The sequence below is a fragment of the Sorex araneus genome, chromosome 9 (genome assembly GCF_027595985.1).
Source record: "Sorex araneus isolate mSorAra2 chromosome 9, mSorAra2.pri, whole genome shotgun sequence".
NCBI classification, from domain to species: domain Eukaryota; kingdom Metazoa; phylum Chordata; class Mammalia; order Eulipotyphla; family Soricidae; genus Sorex; species Sorex araneus.
This window is the reverse complement of record NC_073310.1, coordinates 12,296,098-12,309,603: the sequence shown is the minus strand read 5'-3', so window position 1 is coordinate 12,309,603 and position 13,506 is coordinate 12,296,098. Positions and strand designations below refer to the sequence as shown.

The 13,506-nt window shown below is 60.2% G+C and overlaps 1 protein-coding gene across 2 annotated transcripts in view; it reads right to left on the bottom strand.

Moving 5' to 3' along the window:
• ACACB (acetyl-CoA carboxylase beta) overlaps window positions 1-13,506 on the bottom strand; it is a 109,168-nt gene that overhangs the window by 44,207 nt on the left and 51,455 nt on the right. For both annotated transcript variants that reach the window (XM_055146942.1, XM_055146943.1), the window contains 11 exons: window positions 12,450-12,600; window positions 12,264-12,367; window positions 10,865-10,946; window positions 9,703-9,848; window positions 9,321-9,471; window positions 8,176-8,310; window positions 7,813-7,959; window positions 5,134-5,322; window positions 4,195-4,295; window positions 1,674-1,762; window positions 1,446-1,570 (listed from right to left, as the gene is read on the bottom strand). In XM_055146942.1, coding sequence (XP_055002917.1) covers window positions 1,446-1,570; window positions 1,674-1,762; window positions 4,195-4,295; window positions 5,134-5,322; window positions 7,813-7,959; window positions 8,176-8,310; window positions 9,321-9,471; window positions 9,703-9,848; window positions 10,865-10,946; window positions 12,264-12,367; window positions 12,450-12,600 — 1,420 coding nt within the window. The remainder of the gene's footprint in view (window positions 1-1,445; window positions 1,571-1,673; window positions 1,763-4,194; window positions 4,296-5,133; window positions 5,323-7,812; window positions 7,960-8,175; window positions 8,311-9,320; window positions 9,472-9,702; window positions 9,849-10,864; window positions 10,947-12,263; window positions 12,368-12,449; window positions 12,601-13,506) is intronic.

Here is a 13,506-nt window from a genome sequence, read left to right as displayed (position 1 = left end):
GACAGGGGAAACTGAGTCAGGGCTCCATTGCCGGGATGCCTAAGCCCAGGGGTGGGGAAGGGAAGTTTCCTACAGGTGGCAGGACGGGTGCTGGCTCTCTGCAAGACGGGGTGCCCCCCGTCCCACGCCCACTTCTGAGGCAGGGCAGTGTATGAATGCCCTCTGCTTCTCAGTGGGCCTGAGATGAAGAAGGGGTCCGGGAAGGGCTCCCTGACTCCCACTGGAGACTGACCACTGACCGCTGGGGTGCGCCGGGGGTGAGCCATCTGCCCCACTACGGTGCTGGCCAGGCTCTGGGGGTACTTCCAACCCACGGCGCAGGGAACCACGTCTCAGCCCCCCCCCCCAGACTCGAGTCTGCTTTGTGGGGCCACATCCTGGAAGGACACCACGACCCCGTGTCTCCTACTGACCACTGGCGGGCTCAGGGGCTGTGATGAGGGACGTGACTGCTCAGGGACCTTCTTTTCTTAGTTGCTTTTTTTTTTTCTTTCTTTTTGGGTCACACCGGGCAATGTACAGGGGTCATTCCTGGCTCTGCACTCAGGAATTACTCCTGGTGGTGCTCAGGGGACCCTATGGGATGCTGGGTATCAAACCTGGGATGGCTGCATGCAAGGCAAATGCTCTACCCACTGTGCTATCACTCCAGCCCCTCTTTTCTTAGTTTTATTTGAAGGCGGGGTGGGAGGGGAACTCGGGGGCCACACCCGGCGGTGCTCAGGGCTTACTCCTGGAGGGACTTGGGGGGGACATACAGGGTGCCAGAGACGGAGCTGCATACAGCTGGACGCAGGCAAGGCAAGTGCCCTACCCACTGTACTATGGCTCCGGCCCCGAAAGGCGTTCTTAAACTCGAAGCAGAAAATGACTGGAAATTAGTGGGAACTCTAGCTGGGAGGGGGAGAAGTCAGCGGAGAGAACGCTGCTCCCAGGAGGACCCAGGGAAGGCCGAGGCTGGGGCGCCCCCTGCCCCAGAAGCTCCTGCGTCAGAGCCAGGCTGGGGCTCCTGCTGGCTGGACCTGGAGAACTCTGTGGTCAGAGACAAGTGACCACCTCTGTGCCCTGCCATGGGGGTCGGGAAGAGCCGCTCCTCTGAGAACCACCAGGGGGGAGTGAGTCGATGTCTTCCAGGTGCTATCGGGAGAGGCTGGCGTGGGGGTGGGGGCTGCTTCTGGAGTTAGAGCCATCGCTGCCATAGCCACGGGGGCCACCACAGCCACGGGGGGAGCTAGACACAGTCATACCCGCTGGTCTCCACGGCAGTAGGGCCTCGGGGAGGGGGCTGGTCAGAGAATCGGGAAAGGGCAGCACCAAATACCGACTCCATGATCCTTTCCGGCCAGCTCCCGTGAACCTCTGATCTGGCCCCGGCATCTTGGGGAGGGCCCCTGCGCCCAAGCCACAGGACCCCGCCCCCCGCCCCGGGCAGGGACCCCGCTTACGATCAGCATGATCACCAGCTGGTTCTTCTTGGCCACCTGCGCGTGGGAGAAGATGCAGTCCAGCACCTGGGACATGTCTGGCTTCAGCTGCTCCCTGAGGTTGATGACACACTTGTCGTAGTGGGCTGGAGGGACACAGAAGGTGGCACGGGGTCAGGCTGGGTCCCCCCCGGGCCCGAGGGCTCGCGGGTGCCGGGGGTGGGTGGCTGCAGCGGCAGCGGCCCTTGCCTTGCTGGAAATGGTTCTCGACTTGGAGGTACTTTCGCAGGAGGTCCAGCACCACCGCCTTCATGTAGCCGCGGGTGCCGCTGCGGTACCTGCGGGGCGGGAGGAGGGGGCCTTTACCCACAGGGCCGACGCCCCCCACGCCGGCTCTACTTGCCCGCAGGGGAGGCCTGACCGCAAGGAGACTGGGACTCTAGAGGGTCGGGGGAGGCGTTCCCAACCCAGGGTCAGGGAGGGACAGGTGGTGGGTGGCGCCCCCACTCTGCAGGCCCCAAAGAGAGCAGTGTGGAGCACGAGGGCACGAGGCAAGGCAGAGATCAAGGCTGCACCTTTGGAGGGCGCTGGCCCTTTCCAGGGAGAAGGGAAGACACGGCACCCGGATGCGGGAGAGAGTCCGCCTTGCACGCACGGCTGGAAAGAAAGACTTTCCACCAGCTAGCCAATGTTTGAAGACAGTTGGGAACACACATACACACACACACACACACACACACACACACACACACACACACCTTGAAAGACATATGCCCAAAGATCCCGGTTTCCCACCTAAACACACACACACACACACACACACACACACACCTTGAAAGACATATGCCCAAAGATCCCGGTTTCCCACCTAAACACACACACACACATACACACACACCCTTGAAAGACATTCATTTGGTTTCCCATCTACACACACACACACACACACACACACACACACACACACACACACACACACACACACACACCCCTTGAAAGACATTTGCCCAAAGATCCTGGTTTCCCATCTCCTACTGATCAAAATGAAACCTGGCTGCTCCCCCAAAACATTTCCTCTTCTCAATCATTTTCTGAATCGGCTGGATTGGGGTTCTTAGACGCGATGCTGAGTTTTCAAGGCTACAGAAACCAGCTTAATCCCAGCATCACATCTCCAGTGAGAAAGCAAGAACCTAAAAGGCGAGTGAAATGCAGAAGCCCCCTGCCCCCACCCTACGCCCACTCCCCAACACACTCAGAGGACAATTTCTGTGCACAGAAAAAAAAAATCCACAGTGAATTCGATGCGTGCATCACTTGTCCATGTCTTCAAGGCATTTCTCTGTTTCTGGAGGACTGGCTCCGGGCTAGTGGGTTCAAGGATTCTGGCCAAGGGCTCTCCTCCCTGCCCTCCGCTAAAAACTTCCTTTCCGGGGGAACCCAGGCTGAGAGCTTGCTCCTCAGAGGTCACCCCGATAGCACCACGAGTCCCCACGAGACAGGCAGCTCCCTAAGAAGGGCCAGCTCCCGTGTCCCCTGGAATTCTGGACCCCATGGCAGACCAGTGGCGAATGAACTCCTTCTGGTCTGGAAACACTTCGATTCCACTTCCGGCAGCAAAGTTTTCTCTCTGGGTGCTTCTGTGCCAAAGGGCCCTTCTTTCTTTTCATCATTAGGACAATTCTTTTTGCCCCGAATCTGCTCACATGGAAACAACCCTTTCCCCAATCTCCTTCTCAACACTGTCTCCAGTGAGGATTGTAGAGTCCTGGACAGTCAGTGTCCAAGGCCACTCCTCCCTACCTCCCCCCACCCAGCCCCATGCTATTCATTCATTTAGTTTTTGCATCACACCCGGTGATGCCTCGGGGGTTACTCCTAGCTCTGCAGTCAGGAATTACTCCTGGTAGTGCTGGGGGGGCCCTATGGGATGTCAAGGATCAAACCTGGGTCAGCCACGTGTAAGGCAAACACCCTACCTGCTGTACTATCGATCCACACGCCCCCCCCAGACACACACACACACTTTATTTAAGCACACGGCTTACAAAGCTATTCACAATGTATTTGTCACAGGGATTGATTCAATATTCCAACCCCAGTCTCACCACCACCGTCACCTTCCCTGCACCCGACTCTATTTTCCCAACCTCTCCTCAAGCCTGCCTGCATAGCAAGGCCCCAAACAATTTCTTTTATATTGCTGGTTACCACTAAATGGCTAACGAAATGATTAAAAAAACCAAAAACCAAAAAAAATCCTCAAACTTCAGTAAGAGAAAATGTGTGAAAATTGCTGCCTCTCACCATGGGGACATTTAGTCCTTGTCGGAGGGGTTGCTAAGCGGCTGGTGCTAGCTGAGCCTCCCCAGTGAATGCTTTTGTTAGTCGAGATTGGTTGGCTTCTGCGTTACATCCCACCCAATCTGGGGTGCTCCTACTGGGGTGTGGGTACGGTAGAGTTCAGAGATGCTGCTCCGGAAATGCCGGGATAGTGAACTGGGCCGAGGGCTAACACGGCACCCCGGGCCCTTTCTCCTCCGAGCTCGGACCCGAGTCTCCAACCAAGCTTCACACTTCCCAGCTCTGAACCCGCGTGGCCCTCGGAACCCCCTATCGTGGGCCTTGGGCGGAGCAGCCCGGTGGGGCGCTCCACCGAGGGGGTCGTCCCGGGGGTGCTGCAGGACACAGCCATGGTCTCCGGGCGCCCCCTGCCCCTGCCCCCTGGGAGCAGGAGGACAGCGCCCGGGCAGGGAGCGCACGGCCTCACCTCTGCACCAGCTGCACGATGCTCTGTGTATTCATGAAGAAGGCCTCCCGGTCGGCCTTGCGCTGCAGGGTGGCCGCGTGGCAGTCCAGGATGCTGGCTATCTGGACGGCAGGAGAGGACCCGTCAGGACCCCCCGAGGAGCCCCTGGGGGGGACCCCACCAGGGCTCCCCAAGGCTGGCTGGAAATACGGCTGCCCATCCCCTGCTGGGAGTTTCTGGAGGCATCCCAGGGAGGGGAGCGAGCCCTAGGGGTGGGGGCGAGGCGGGTGGGGGGGGTCTCCCTAGCCACACCCCTCTCGGCCGGGACGAAGCTGGGGACAGAGAAGGAGCTTCCAGACCCGGGGCAGAGCTGGGTGCTCAAGCTTGAGAGACTCAGGCCTAAACTAAAGCCTATTTCTGTTCACTTAATTCGATTTTTTTGGGCGGGGAACTGTGGGGAACATTCAGTGATGTTCAAGGGTAACTCCTCCTGGGCCGGGGAGACAGCACAGCGGGGAAGGCGTTTGCCTTGCATGTGGCTGACCCGGGTTCGATCACCGGCATCCCATAAGGTTCCCCTGAGCCCTGCCAGGAGTAACCCTGAGCATCGCTGGGGTGTGGCCCCAAAAAGCAATACATAAATAAATAAATTTATAAAAGAGGGGAACTCCTCCTGGCTCTGCACCAAGGCAGCAGACCTGGCGGGGCTCGGGGGACCATCCGAGGTAGCAGGGATTGAACCCGCGTCAGCTGTGTGCCAGGCGAGTCTCCCTACCCACTACCCGATCCCTGCGGCCCCAGCAACTGCTGCCCGAGGTGACAGTGAGGGCACAGACAAGGAGGGAAGGGACACGCCCAGGCCCCCACGCGGCGGGCAGCCGGGGTCTCAAGAGGTCCAGCTCGGGTGGCTCGGACGGCCGTGAGGCACTTTCCCACAGGGCACGAGGGGGCGCCCCCTACCTGCTGGCTGGGGAACTGGCACAGCACCGAGGTGATGTTGCTGGCGTACTGCGCCATGACCCGGCGGACCGCCTTCTCCACGGGTGCGGGGATGCGGCCCGACACGCTCGTCATGATCTCCTGCAGCTCCAGCAGCGGCAACGTGGGGTGCCGGAGGGTCATCATGAGCTTCTGCACCCACTCTTTCAGCTGCGGAGGGGAGCGGGGCGTGGGCCAGGGCCAGCAGGCGGGGGGGGGTGCCCGCTGTCCATGGCCCCGCCGGCTGCCCCCCCCCATCTCCCACACACTCAGCAGCTCCCCGGGGCGGCTCCCTGTGGAAGCCCCCACCACACACACACACACACACACACACACGCCACGACCACAAGGGAACACTCCAGCTTCCCCACAGGGCAGACCCCCGCCCTCTCCAGGTCCCCAGAGAGCCAGCCCGAGGCTAAGGGGAAACGGCCCCCGTGGGACCCCCCGCCTGGGCTAGATGCAGCTCCTCGGCCCGCTCCTTCTCCGGTGACCCTCAGCAGCCGGAACCGACAACTCCCCTCCCACTCTACACCCACGGAAACGGGAACCATGAACGAGCCCCCCCAAGACACCCCCCATTCCCAGGGTGACGGTGCCACCAGACACACGGTGGCAGGCCGTTCAGCCAGGAGGTGACACACGTATGAGGGCCCAGCGCGGGCGTGTACTGTGGCTCCAGCGGCCACTACTGGGCCCTTAGGGCCACAGAGCCCCGGGCCCGGAGGCCAGCAGACGGGCTATGCTCCTGACTCGGCGCGTGTGAAGCCGGGCAGGCTCTGAGCTGCTGGGAGCCCCCGTTTCCTCGTTGGTGAGACGGGAGCATGGCCGCTGCAGCATGAGGGTTAAACGGCAACATGTTTCAAGTGCTCAGAGCAGGAACTGGCACACATCCCGTGCCAGACAAGGGCTGGCCGGCACTGTGATGAATGATAACGAAGCACCATCATCACCGTCATCTGTCACAGCCAACACCACCGCCAGCACCGTCACTACTAACACCAGCACCGCTGGTCCAAGCCAGGACAGCAGGACGAGCCTCTGGACGCTGCCCCCCAGGCCCCACTTTGAGCTAAGTGGGCAAGCTAAGCGTGTGAGCCCAGATGACCTGGAGGAGTACAGCATGCTCTCGTACGCCCGCAAGGTCATACACATTCTTGGCAGTACCAGGCAGCAGTTTCCCCCTCTCTTGCACATCCTTAATCTCGGTTGACCTTCAAGTATCAGTGTGAGCCTTCTCTTTGCCCTGTGTTGACCACAAGAGGGCGGGGGACATACTCTGCAGAGCCTACGTGTCCAGCTCCATATCCACCTCTGACGTTTTAATCACGGCAACACAGCTTTGACAGCACAGCTTTGACAAGACAGTGTCTACCCTGATGTCCTTCTGACGCATGCTCATCCTATAACTGTCTGTACTCTCGTTAGTAAGTCTTTCTCTGTGATGAAGTCACTAGGATGTAACTGATAAAAAAAATAGAATAAAAGGAGGTCTCAGGCCGTCGCTCTTGGTCATGAGCCAGATCGATGCCGTGGCCCTCCGTGCTATCTACATTCCTCTTGCGTGTCTTGTCTCTGCGCCTCTGCCCAACTGATATATGTCACTTCATGCAATAATCACCACCGTCACTATTCTCACCTACCACCACTACTCTCACCACCTCACTACTGTCCCCGCCCTCTGCCACCATCACAGTCAGCGACAGTACCTGTCACCATCAACACTACCCATCACCGTCTTGCTACCATCGCCACGACACTATCTTCATCACAGTTACCACCCCACCGCCATCACCTCCACCCTCAAACACAGTCACCTCTGTCAGCATCCAAGTCGGCCTCATCACCTCTGTGGTCACTGTCCCCATCAGCACCACCATCACCATCATCATCATCACTATGTCCCTGCCCACTCTATGGCCTCACTGTCACCACCACCATCGCCACCAACACCATCCCTCCATTGTCCACCAACACTAACCGACATCAGGTCGTTCCCATGCCAGCATGAGCGGCTACTTGGAGCCGCTCCGGGACGCAGCCCGCTCCTGACAATCCCGAGCAATGTTTCTCAACATTGCTTCTCACCGGGTCCCTCTCTCTCTTTTTTTTTTTTTTTTTTTTTGCTTTTTGGGTCACACCCAGCGGTGCACAGGGGTTACTCCTGGCTCTGCACTCTGCACTCAGGAATCACCCCTGGCGGTGCTCAGGGGACCATATGGGATGCTGGAAATCGAACCTGGGTCGGCCGCCTGCAAGGCAAATGCCCTCCCCGCTGTGCTATTGCTCCAGCCCCTCACCGGGTCCCCCTCTATCCCAAGCCCGACTGCTCTCAGGGGGCGTGATGGGGCAGGTGACACAGGAATGCTTGACATTTTTTTCTTACATAAAAGAAAGGTAATGGCAGTCCCCACCACATGCAATGGCCTGGCAGTGTGTAGAACTTTGGCAGCAGGTGAAGACCAAAGAGAAACACACACCATAGTCTGGAATCAAACAGCCCTTCCCCGGGTGTGGGTCCTTTAGACGGGCGACACAAGATGGGCTGACTCCCGTTCCTGCTCCCCGGAGGCCTGAGGTCTCCGAGCAGAAGCAGCCCCTTTGGGCATGACCCACGGACCCGACTCAAGCACGCAGGGGACTCGCCCACCCGTCACTCACCTTGACGCTGAAAATGGGCTCCGGCAGGCAGTAGCCGTTCATGACGTTGGTCAAGTTCTCCAGCACGTTGTGGAAAACCTGGTGCAGCTTCTCGCCCAGGATGGGCAGCGTGGGCTGGGCGGGGAGCTCCCCCGTGTAGGGCTCAGCCTGAGGGGACAGAGTCAGCGGTGAGGGGACACGGCTGGGGGCCCGCGGGCTCTGCACCGGCCACCCAAGTCGAGTCAGGATGAAGAGGAGGAAATCAGGGCGCGCCCGAGACACAAACGGAACGTCAAATATCTGCAGACCTCGGTCCCTCAGGTCGCCTCAGCTCGACACCCAGGGGGGCACCGGATGCAGCTGGGCGGACGGACGTGGACTCACCGCGTGCACCTTGGAAGGGTCATCAAGTTCCAGGTGGGCCACCACACAGCCCGCCTCCAGCACGGCCCCGGGGCGCTTGAGGTAGCGCACTCGGCCACTCTCCTGCACGCTCAGGGTCATGATCATCTTCATCACCTGCAGGACAGGGACACTCAGGGGCCGCGCCCGGGGTGGGGGTCTGGGGGGAGGTCACCCGAGGCCCTGGCACGGTGCTCAGGGCCTGGGGCCACTCCCTGAAAGTAGGGCCGGATGGTTCTACACTCAGCCCGGTATTGAGGTGCCACCTGGGCATCAGGGAGCAGCACTGGGGGCTGCCAAGCCTCACCCGACAGTGCTCAGCGGCTACTCCCAGCTCAGTGCTCGGGAGTGCTCCTAGCGGGGCAATGGGGATCAGCCCTGGGGCTCTCAGCCCTGTGAGCTCCTTCCACAGCCATCCGAGAACCCCCTGGGGGGGTGCTCTTGGACGCTGGCCCTGAGGGGAGTCTGCTCTACGGACGTGGGGGTGGGGAGGCTGTGGGGTGGGCTTCCAGGCCTGCGCCGACACCCCGCTCCTCTGTGAGCGCCAGCAGGCGCCTTCCCCTCTCAAGCCGCACAAAAAGCGGAAGCACGTCAGCTCTGGCCTCGGCTGTGTGTTCACTGCCGGAGCTTGGTCCTCCTTGGCCGTGAGGTACGAGGTCTGGGGGGCCCCTGCTTTGTCTGGACCCTCATGGTTCGTCTGCCTGGGCCGGGGTGCCCTGCGTGGGAGGTGGGGATCCTGCCCGTGCCCAGCCCTGGCGGCTGGGAAGAGGAAGGAAGGATGCTCAGGAGAAGCCAAGCACGGAGGGCCAGAAAGAGAGTCCAGTGGGCAGGGCACTTGCCTTGTATCTGGTCAACCCTGGCCTGATCCCCAGCACCCCACGTGGTCCCCTGAGCACCACCAGGAGTGAACTCCAAGCGCCTCAGAGCACTGCCAGGTGTGGTCCCAGCCTCTTCCACACCCCAGGAGGAAACAAGAGCCTCCGGGCTGGAACTGGGCGGGCCGGGGGAGGGGGCGGGAATCACCGCCACCACGGCTCGAGTCAACGCCCTCTCGTTCCCCCCGGGGGGCACCCCCAGGTCCCTAGCAGAACGAACTCCACGGAGCTGGGGGGCCGCCCCGCACCCACCTCCATCTCGGCGTAGCTGCTGCCGGCCTCTGCGTGGCCCCCGTCCTCCACCAGGTACTGGATCAGCTTCCCGGCCGAGGGCGACCTCAGCACCGTGGGGTCGTTCTCCTTCTCAAACACGCACGTCTTGTTGCCGATGGTGATGCGGTAACTGGGGTGCAGGTGGGCGAGGAGATGGGGGATGGTTACCGGGCGGCCCGTGTGTGTGTGTGTGTGTGTGTGTGTGTGTGTGTGTGTGTGTGTGTGTGTGTGTGTGTGTGTGTTGGGGGATCTCCCGGGGCCCAGGGTCCGGGCGCCGTCTGGCGGCTCTCGGGGAGGGGGAGAGTGAGAGGCGCCAGGAGACAGGCGCGGCCATCCAGCCCAGCTCGGTGGACACACACACCTGTCCACCTCCTCCTTCATGTAGGTGGTGTGGCTGCTCCCGTTGTAGGACAGCAGCAGACCCCCGTCGTTGAGCCGGTGGGCATCAATCTCGATGTGGCCGCCGTTCATGATGAGCACGAACATGGTGAGCGACTGCCGGGTCACCTGCGGGGACAGCCCGGTGTCCCCAACCTGGACGCAGGAAGCCTGCCTGTCCCCGGGCCCCAGTGATGTGCCAGAGCCGTGTCCCCCGGCCTGTCTCATCCCGGCTCTGCTCCCAGAGAAGCCAGGGGGGACACCTGGGGTCAGAGGGCACCCCTTCCGGAGGGGGCAGCCTCCTGGAAGGCAGAGAAGGGGGCTCTGGGGTTGGGTGGGCAGTCAAGGGACCCTCACACACACACACACACACACACACACACACACACACACACCCCAGGGTCCCGGACACATCATGACTCTGGGACATAGCAAACCCCGATGGGGACCCACCTCCCTGACACTCGCTGGTACCCAGGAAGAAGCTGGAGACCCAAACCCCCATTCCCGGGGCAGAGGCAGGGCACAGCCTGGACACTCCGCCCGCTCGGCTGCACTCCTGCCCCCGTGCTGTGCTCGGGGTCCCCCACAACCCGCGTCCTTCCGGGTCCCTCGGGACGAGATCTCGGGTGGAAAGCAGGTCTCTGCAGAGGCCGTGAGTTAAGAGGCGAGCAGGCTGGGCAGGAGAGAGGGCCCCAAGAGCCTCAGGCTGGGTGCACGGAGGAGGAAGGTGCGCCGAGGTGCAGGGTGGCGGGAGGGGTCAGTGCCCACTGACGCCCAGCCCAGGGAATGGCCACACCCCAGAAGCTGGGTCAGCAGGGAGCAGTGGCCTGTTCTGAGCCTTCGGGGAGCCAGGGTCCAGGAGAGCCCCGATGCTGGGCTTTGGGCCCCAGAAGTGCCAGAAACAAACCCGCATGGGGGGAGACTGGGGTCAGCGGCCGCAGGGTGCCCACCCCCAGGCCATAGCCCCCCTCCTCGTCCTGCTCCAGCCCACACTTCCTGACGCCCCCAGGCTGGGGACCTGAGACGCACAGGACACACAGGATGTCCTGAGACCGCTCTGGGGACAGTTGGTCGCGTGAAGGAAACCCCCGAGGCCCCCCCTCCGGGGTGCAGGAGACGCCGCAGCAGTGCAGGGGCCCCACCTTGAGGATGTACTTGATGCCGCCGTAGATGAGCTCCACGTCCACGATGTTGAGCAGCGAGTCCGCGGGCAGGACCTGGCCCCTGCGAAGAGAAGGTGGAGCTCGGGGAGCGTTTGATGGCTGTGGCTCTGCTGGGGGTGGTTGGGGAGCTCCCACCGGGGACAAGCCAGGGAAAGGGACCGGCCCCTCACAAGGCCCAGGACAGGTCTCAGCATCATACAGAAGACCCGGGCCAGCATAGCACAGCGGGGAGGGTGTTTGCCTTGCATGTGGCCGACCTAAGTTCAATCCCCAGCATCCTACAGGGGCCCCCTAGCACTGCCAGGAGTGATCTCTGAGTGCAGAGCCGGGAGTTACTCCTGAGCATGGCCAGATGTGGCCCCCAAACAAAACAAAAATAATGGGCTGGCCGCTAAGTGCCGGGGGAGTGAGGCTAAGAAACCGGGGGAGGGGGAGGGGGAAGGTGGGGCTGGGGGGAGGGATGCTGGGACCATTGTGGTGGAAAATTGGCACTAGTGGAGGGATGGGTACTCAACCACTGTATGACTGAAACACAAGCACGGAAATTTATGTCTGTAACTGTATAACTACCTCACTGTGATTCACTAAATTAAAAAAATTTTAAATAAAGACATATATACATATACACATATATGTATGTAGACATATGTACGTATATATTTAATCAAAAACATCTACATTAGTGTGCATGTGACTGCTTTCATAGTTTTGAAAGCCAGAAACCACTCAAAAAGTCATCATCAGATGAATATATATGTGAACATTCATATAATAGAATATTACTAATAATAAAATAAATAATCTATAAATACAAAAAATAAAACCCTGGCTGGGTCTGGGTCCAGGGGCGTCCGCTCTGGGGGGCCCCTGGGAAGGAACCGTTTAGAGAGGCAGCCCCTGGTGTCCTGCCTCTCACACCAGCAGCAGGATGGACGCAGGAGGTCCCATACGTCACAAGAGAACCCCCCTGTGGCCACCGCCCTCCCTCCAGGGGCAGCCCAGTGTCCAGCAGGTCCTGAGAGAGAGAGAGAGAGAGAGAGAGAGAGAGAGAGAGAGAGAGAGAGAGAGAGAGAGAAAGGAGAGAGGAGAGAGAGAAAGGAGAGAGAGAAGAGAGAGGAGGGAGAGAGAGGAGAGAGGGGGAGAGAGAGGAGAGAGAGGAGAGAGAGAAAGAGGAGAGAGAGAGGAGAGAGAGGGGAGAGAGAGGAGCGAGAGATGAGAGAGGAGAGAGAGGGAGAAAGAGAAAGAGGAGAGAGAGGAGAGAGAGAGGAGAGGAGAGGGAGAGAGAGGGGAGAGAGAGAGGGAGAGAGAGAGGAGAGGAGAGAGAGGAGAGAGAGGGGGCGAGAGGGGGCCCAAGAGGAGAGGCAGGAAGGGCGCCCACCTTTCCAGCGAGTGCAGGAAGTCCGTCATGCAGGTTCTGAACATTGCGTCAGCCACGTTCAAGGCCCCGCACACCACGCCCAGCATGATGTCTGGCTTCTCGGCCTACGGGAGACTGGGGTCAGTAACCACGGCCACCGGGCCCGAGGACCTCAGGGTGACACACGCGCGCGCGGCCGCCACCCACCTGCACTTTCTGGGCGATGAGGTGATCCAGCCAGCCGGTGTCGATGGCATTGCTCTGGAAGTTCTCCGTCTCCAGGAGGTTGATGAGATACTCCACGGTGGTCCTGAAGTCCCCGCGGATGGACAGCTCCTTCAGCGCCACCACCATGTTCCTGCGGGGATGCAGACAGCCCGGCTGTGAGGTCAGTCAAGGGGGTCATTTGCACTAGGGGGGAACCCGCTATGTGCCAACACCCCATCTGGCCTCGACTTCTGGTCTAACAGTGCTGGGGGCCTTGAGGGCCACACCCAGCAGTACTGGGGGCCCTGAGGGTGACACCCAGCAGTGCTGCGGACCATGAGGGCCACACGGAGCAGTGATGGGTATGTGGTGCCGGGGATCAAACCTGGGGCCTCACGACAACCCTCTGAGCTATCCCGGCAGCCCCCTTCTCCCAGTTTTTCCTTTTTTCATTTCTTTGGGCCACACCCAGTGGTGCTCAGGTCTGACTCCTGGAGGAGTGCTCAGAGATTACTCCTGGCTGTGTGCTCAGGGCTGAGTCCTGAATGAGTGCTCAGCATTGACTCCTAGATGAGTGCTCAAAAATTACTCGTGGCTGTGTATTCAGAGCTGACTCCTAGCTGTGTGCTCAGAAAATTACTCCTAGATGTGTACTCAGAGATTGCTCTTGGCTGAGTGCTCAGGGATTACTCCTGGCTATGTAATCAGGGCTGACTCCTGGCTCTGTGCTCAGTGATTACTCCTGGTTGAGTGCTCACAGATCACTCTCCTGGCTGAGTGCTCAGGGATCACTCCTGGAGGAGCTCAGGAGATGATATGCAGTGTCAGGGATCAAACCAGGGTCAGCCGCAAGCAAGGCAAGTGCCTTCACCCCTAAACTATCTCTCCGGGCCTCTGTTTGCTTCTTGGGTCTCAGAGTCAGGAAAGGAGGCAGACACGGGCATCAGCAAATAGAGTCTGTGCCCAAGGAGGTGCTTTACATGGAGGTGACCCGGGTTCAATGCCCAGTACCACACGGTTCCGCCAGCACGGCCAGGGGCAACCCTAATAAATGAAA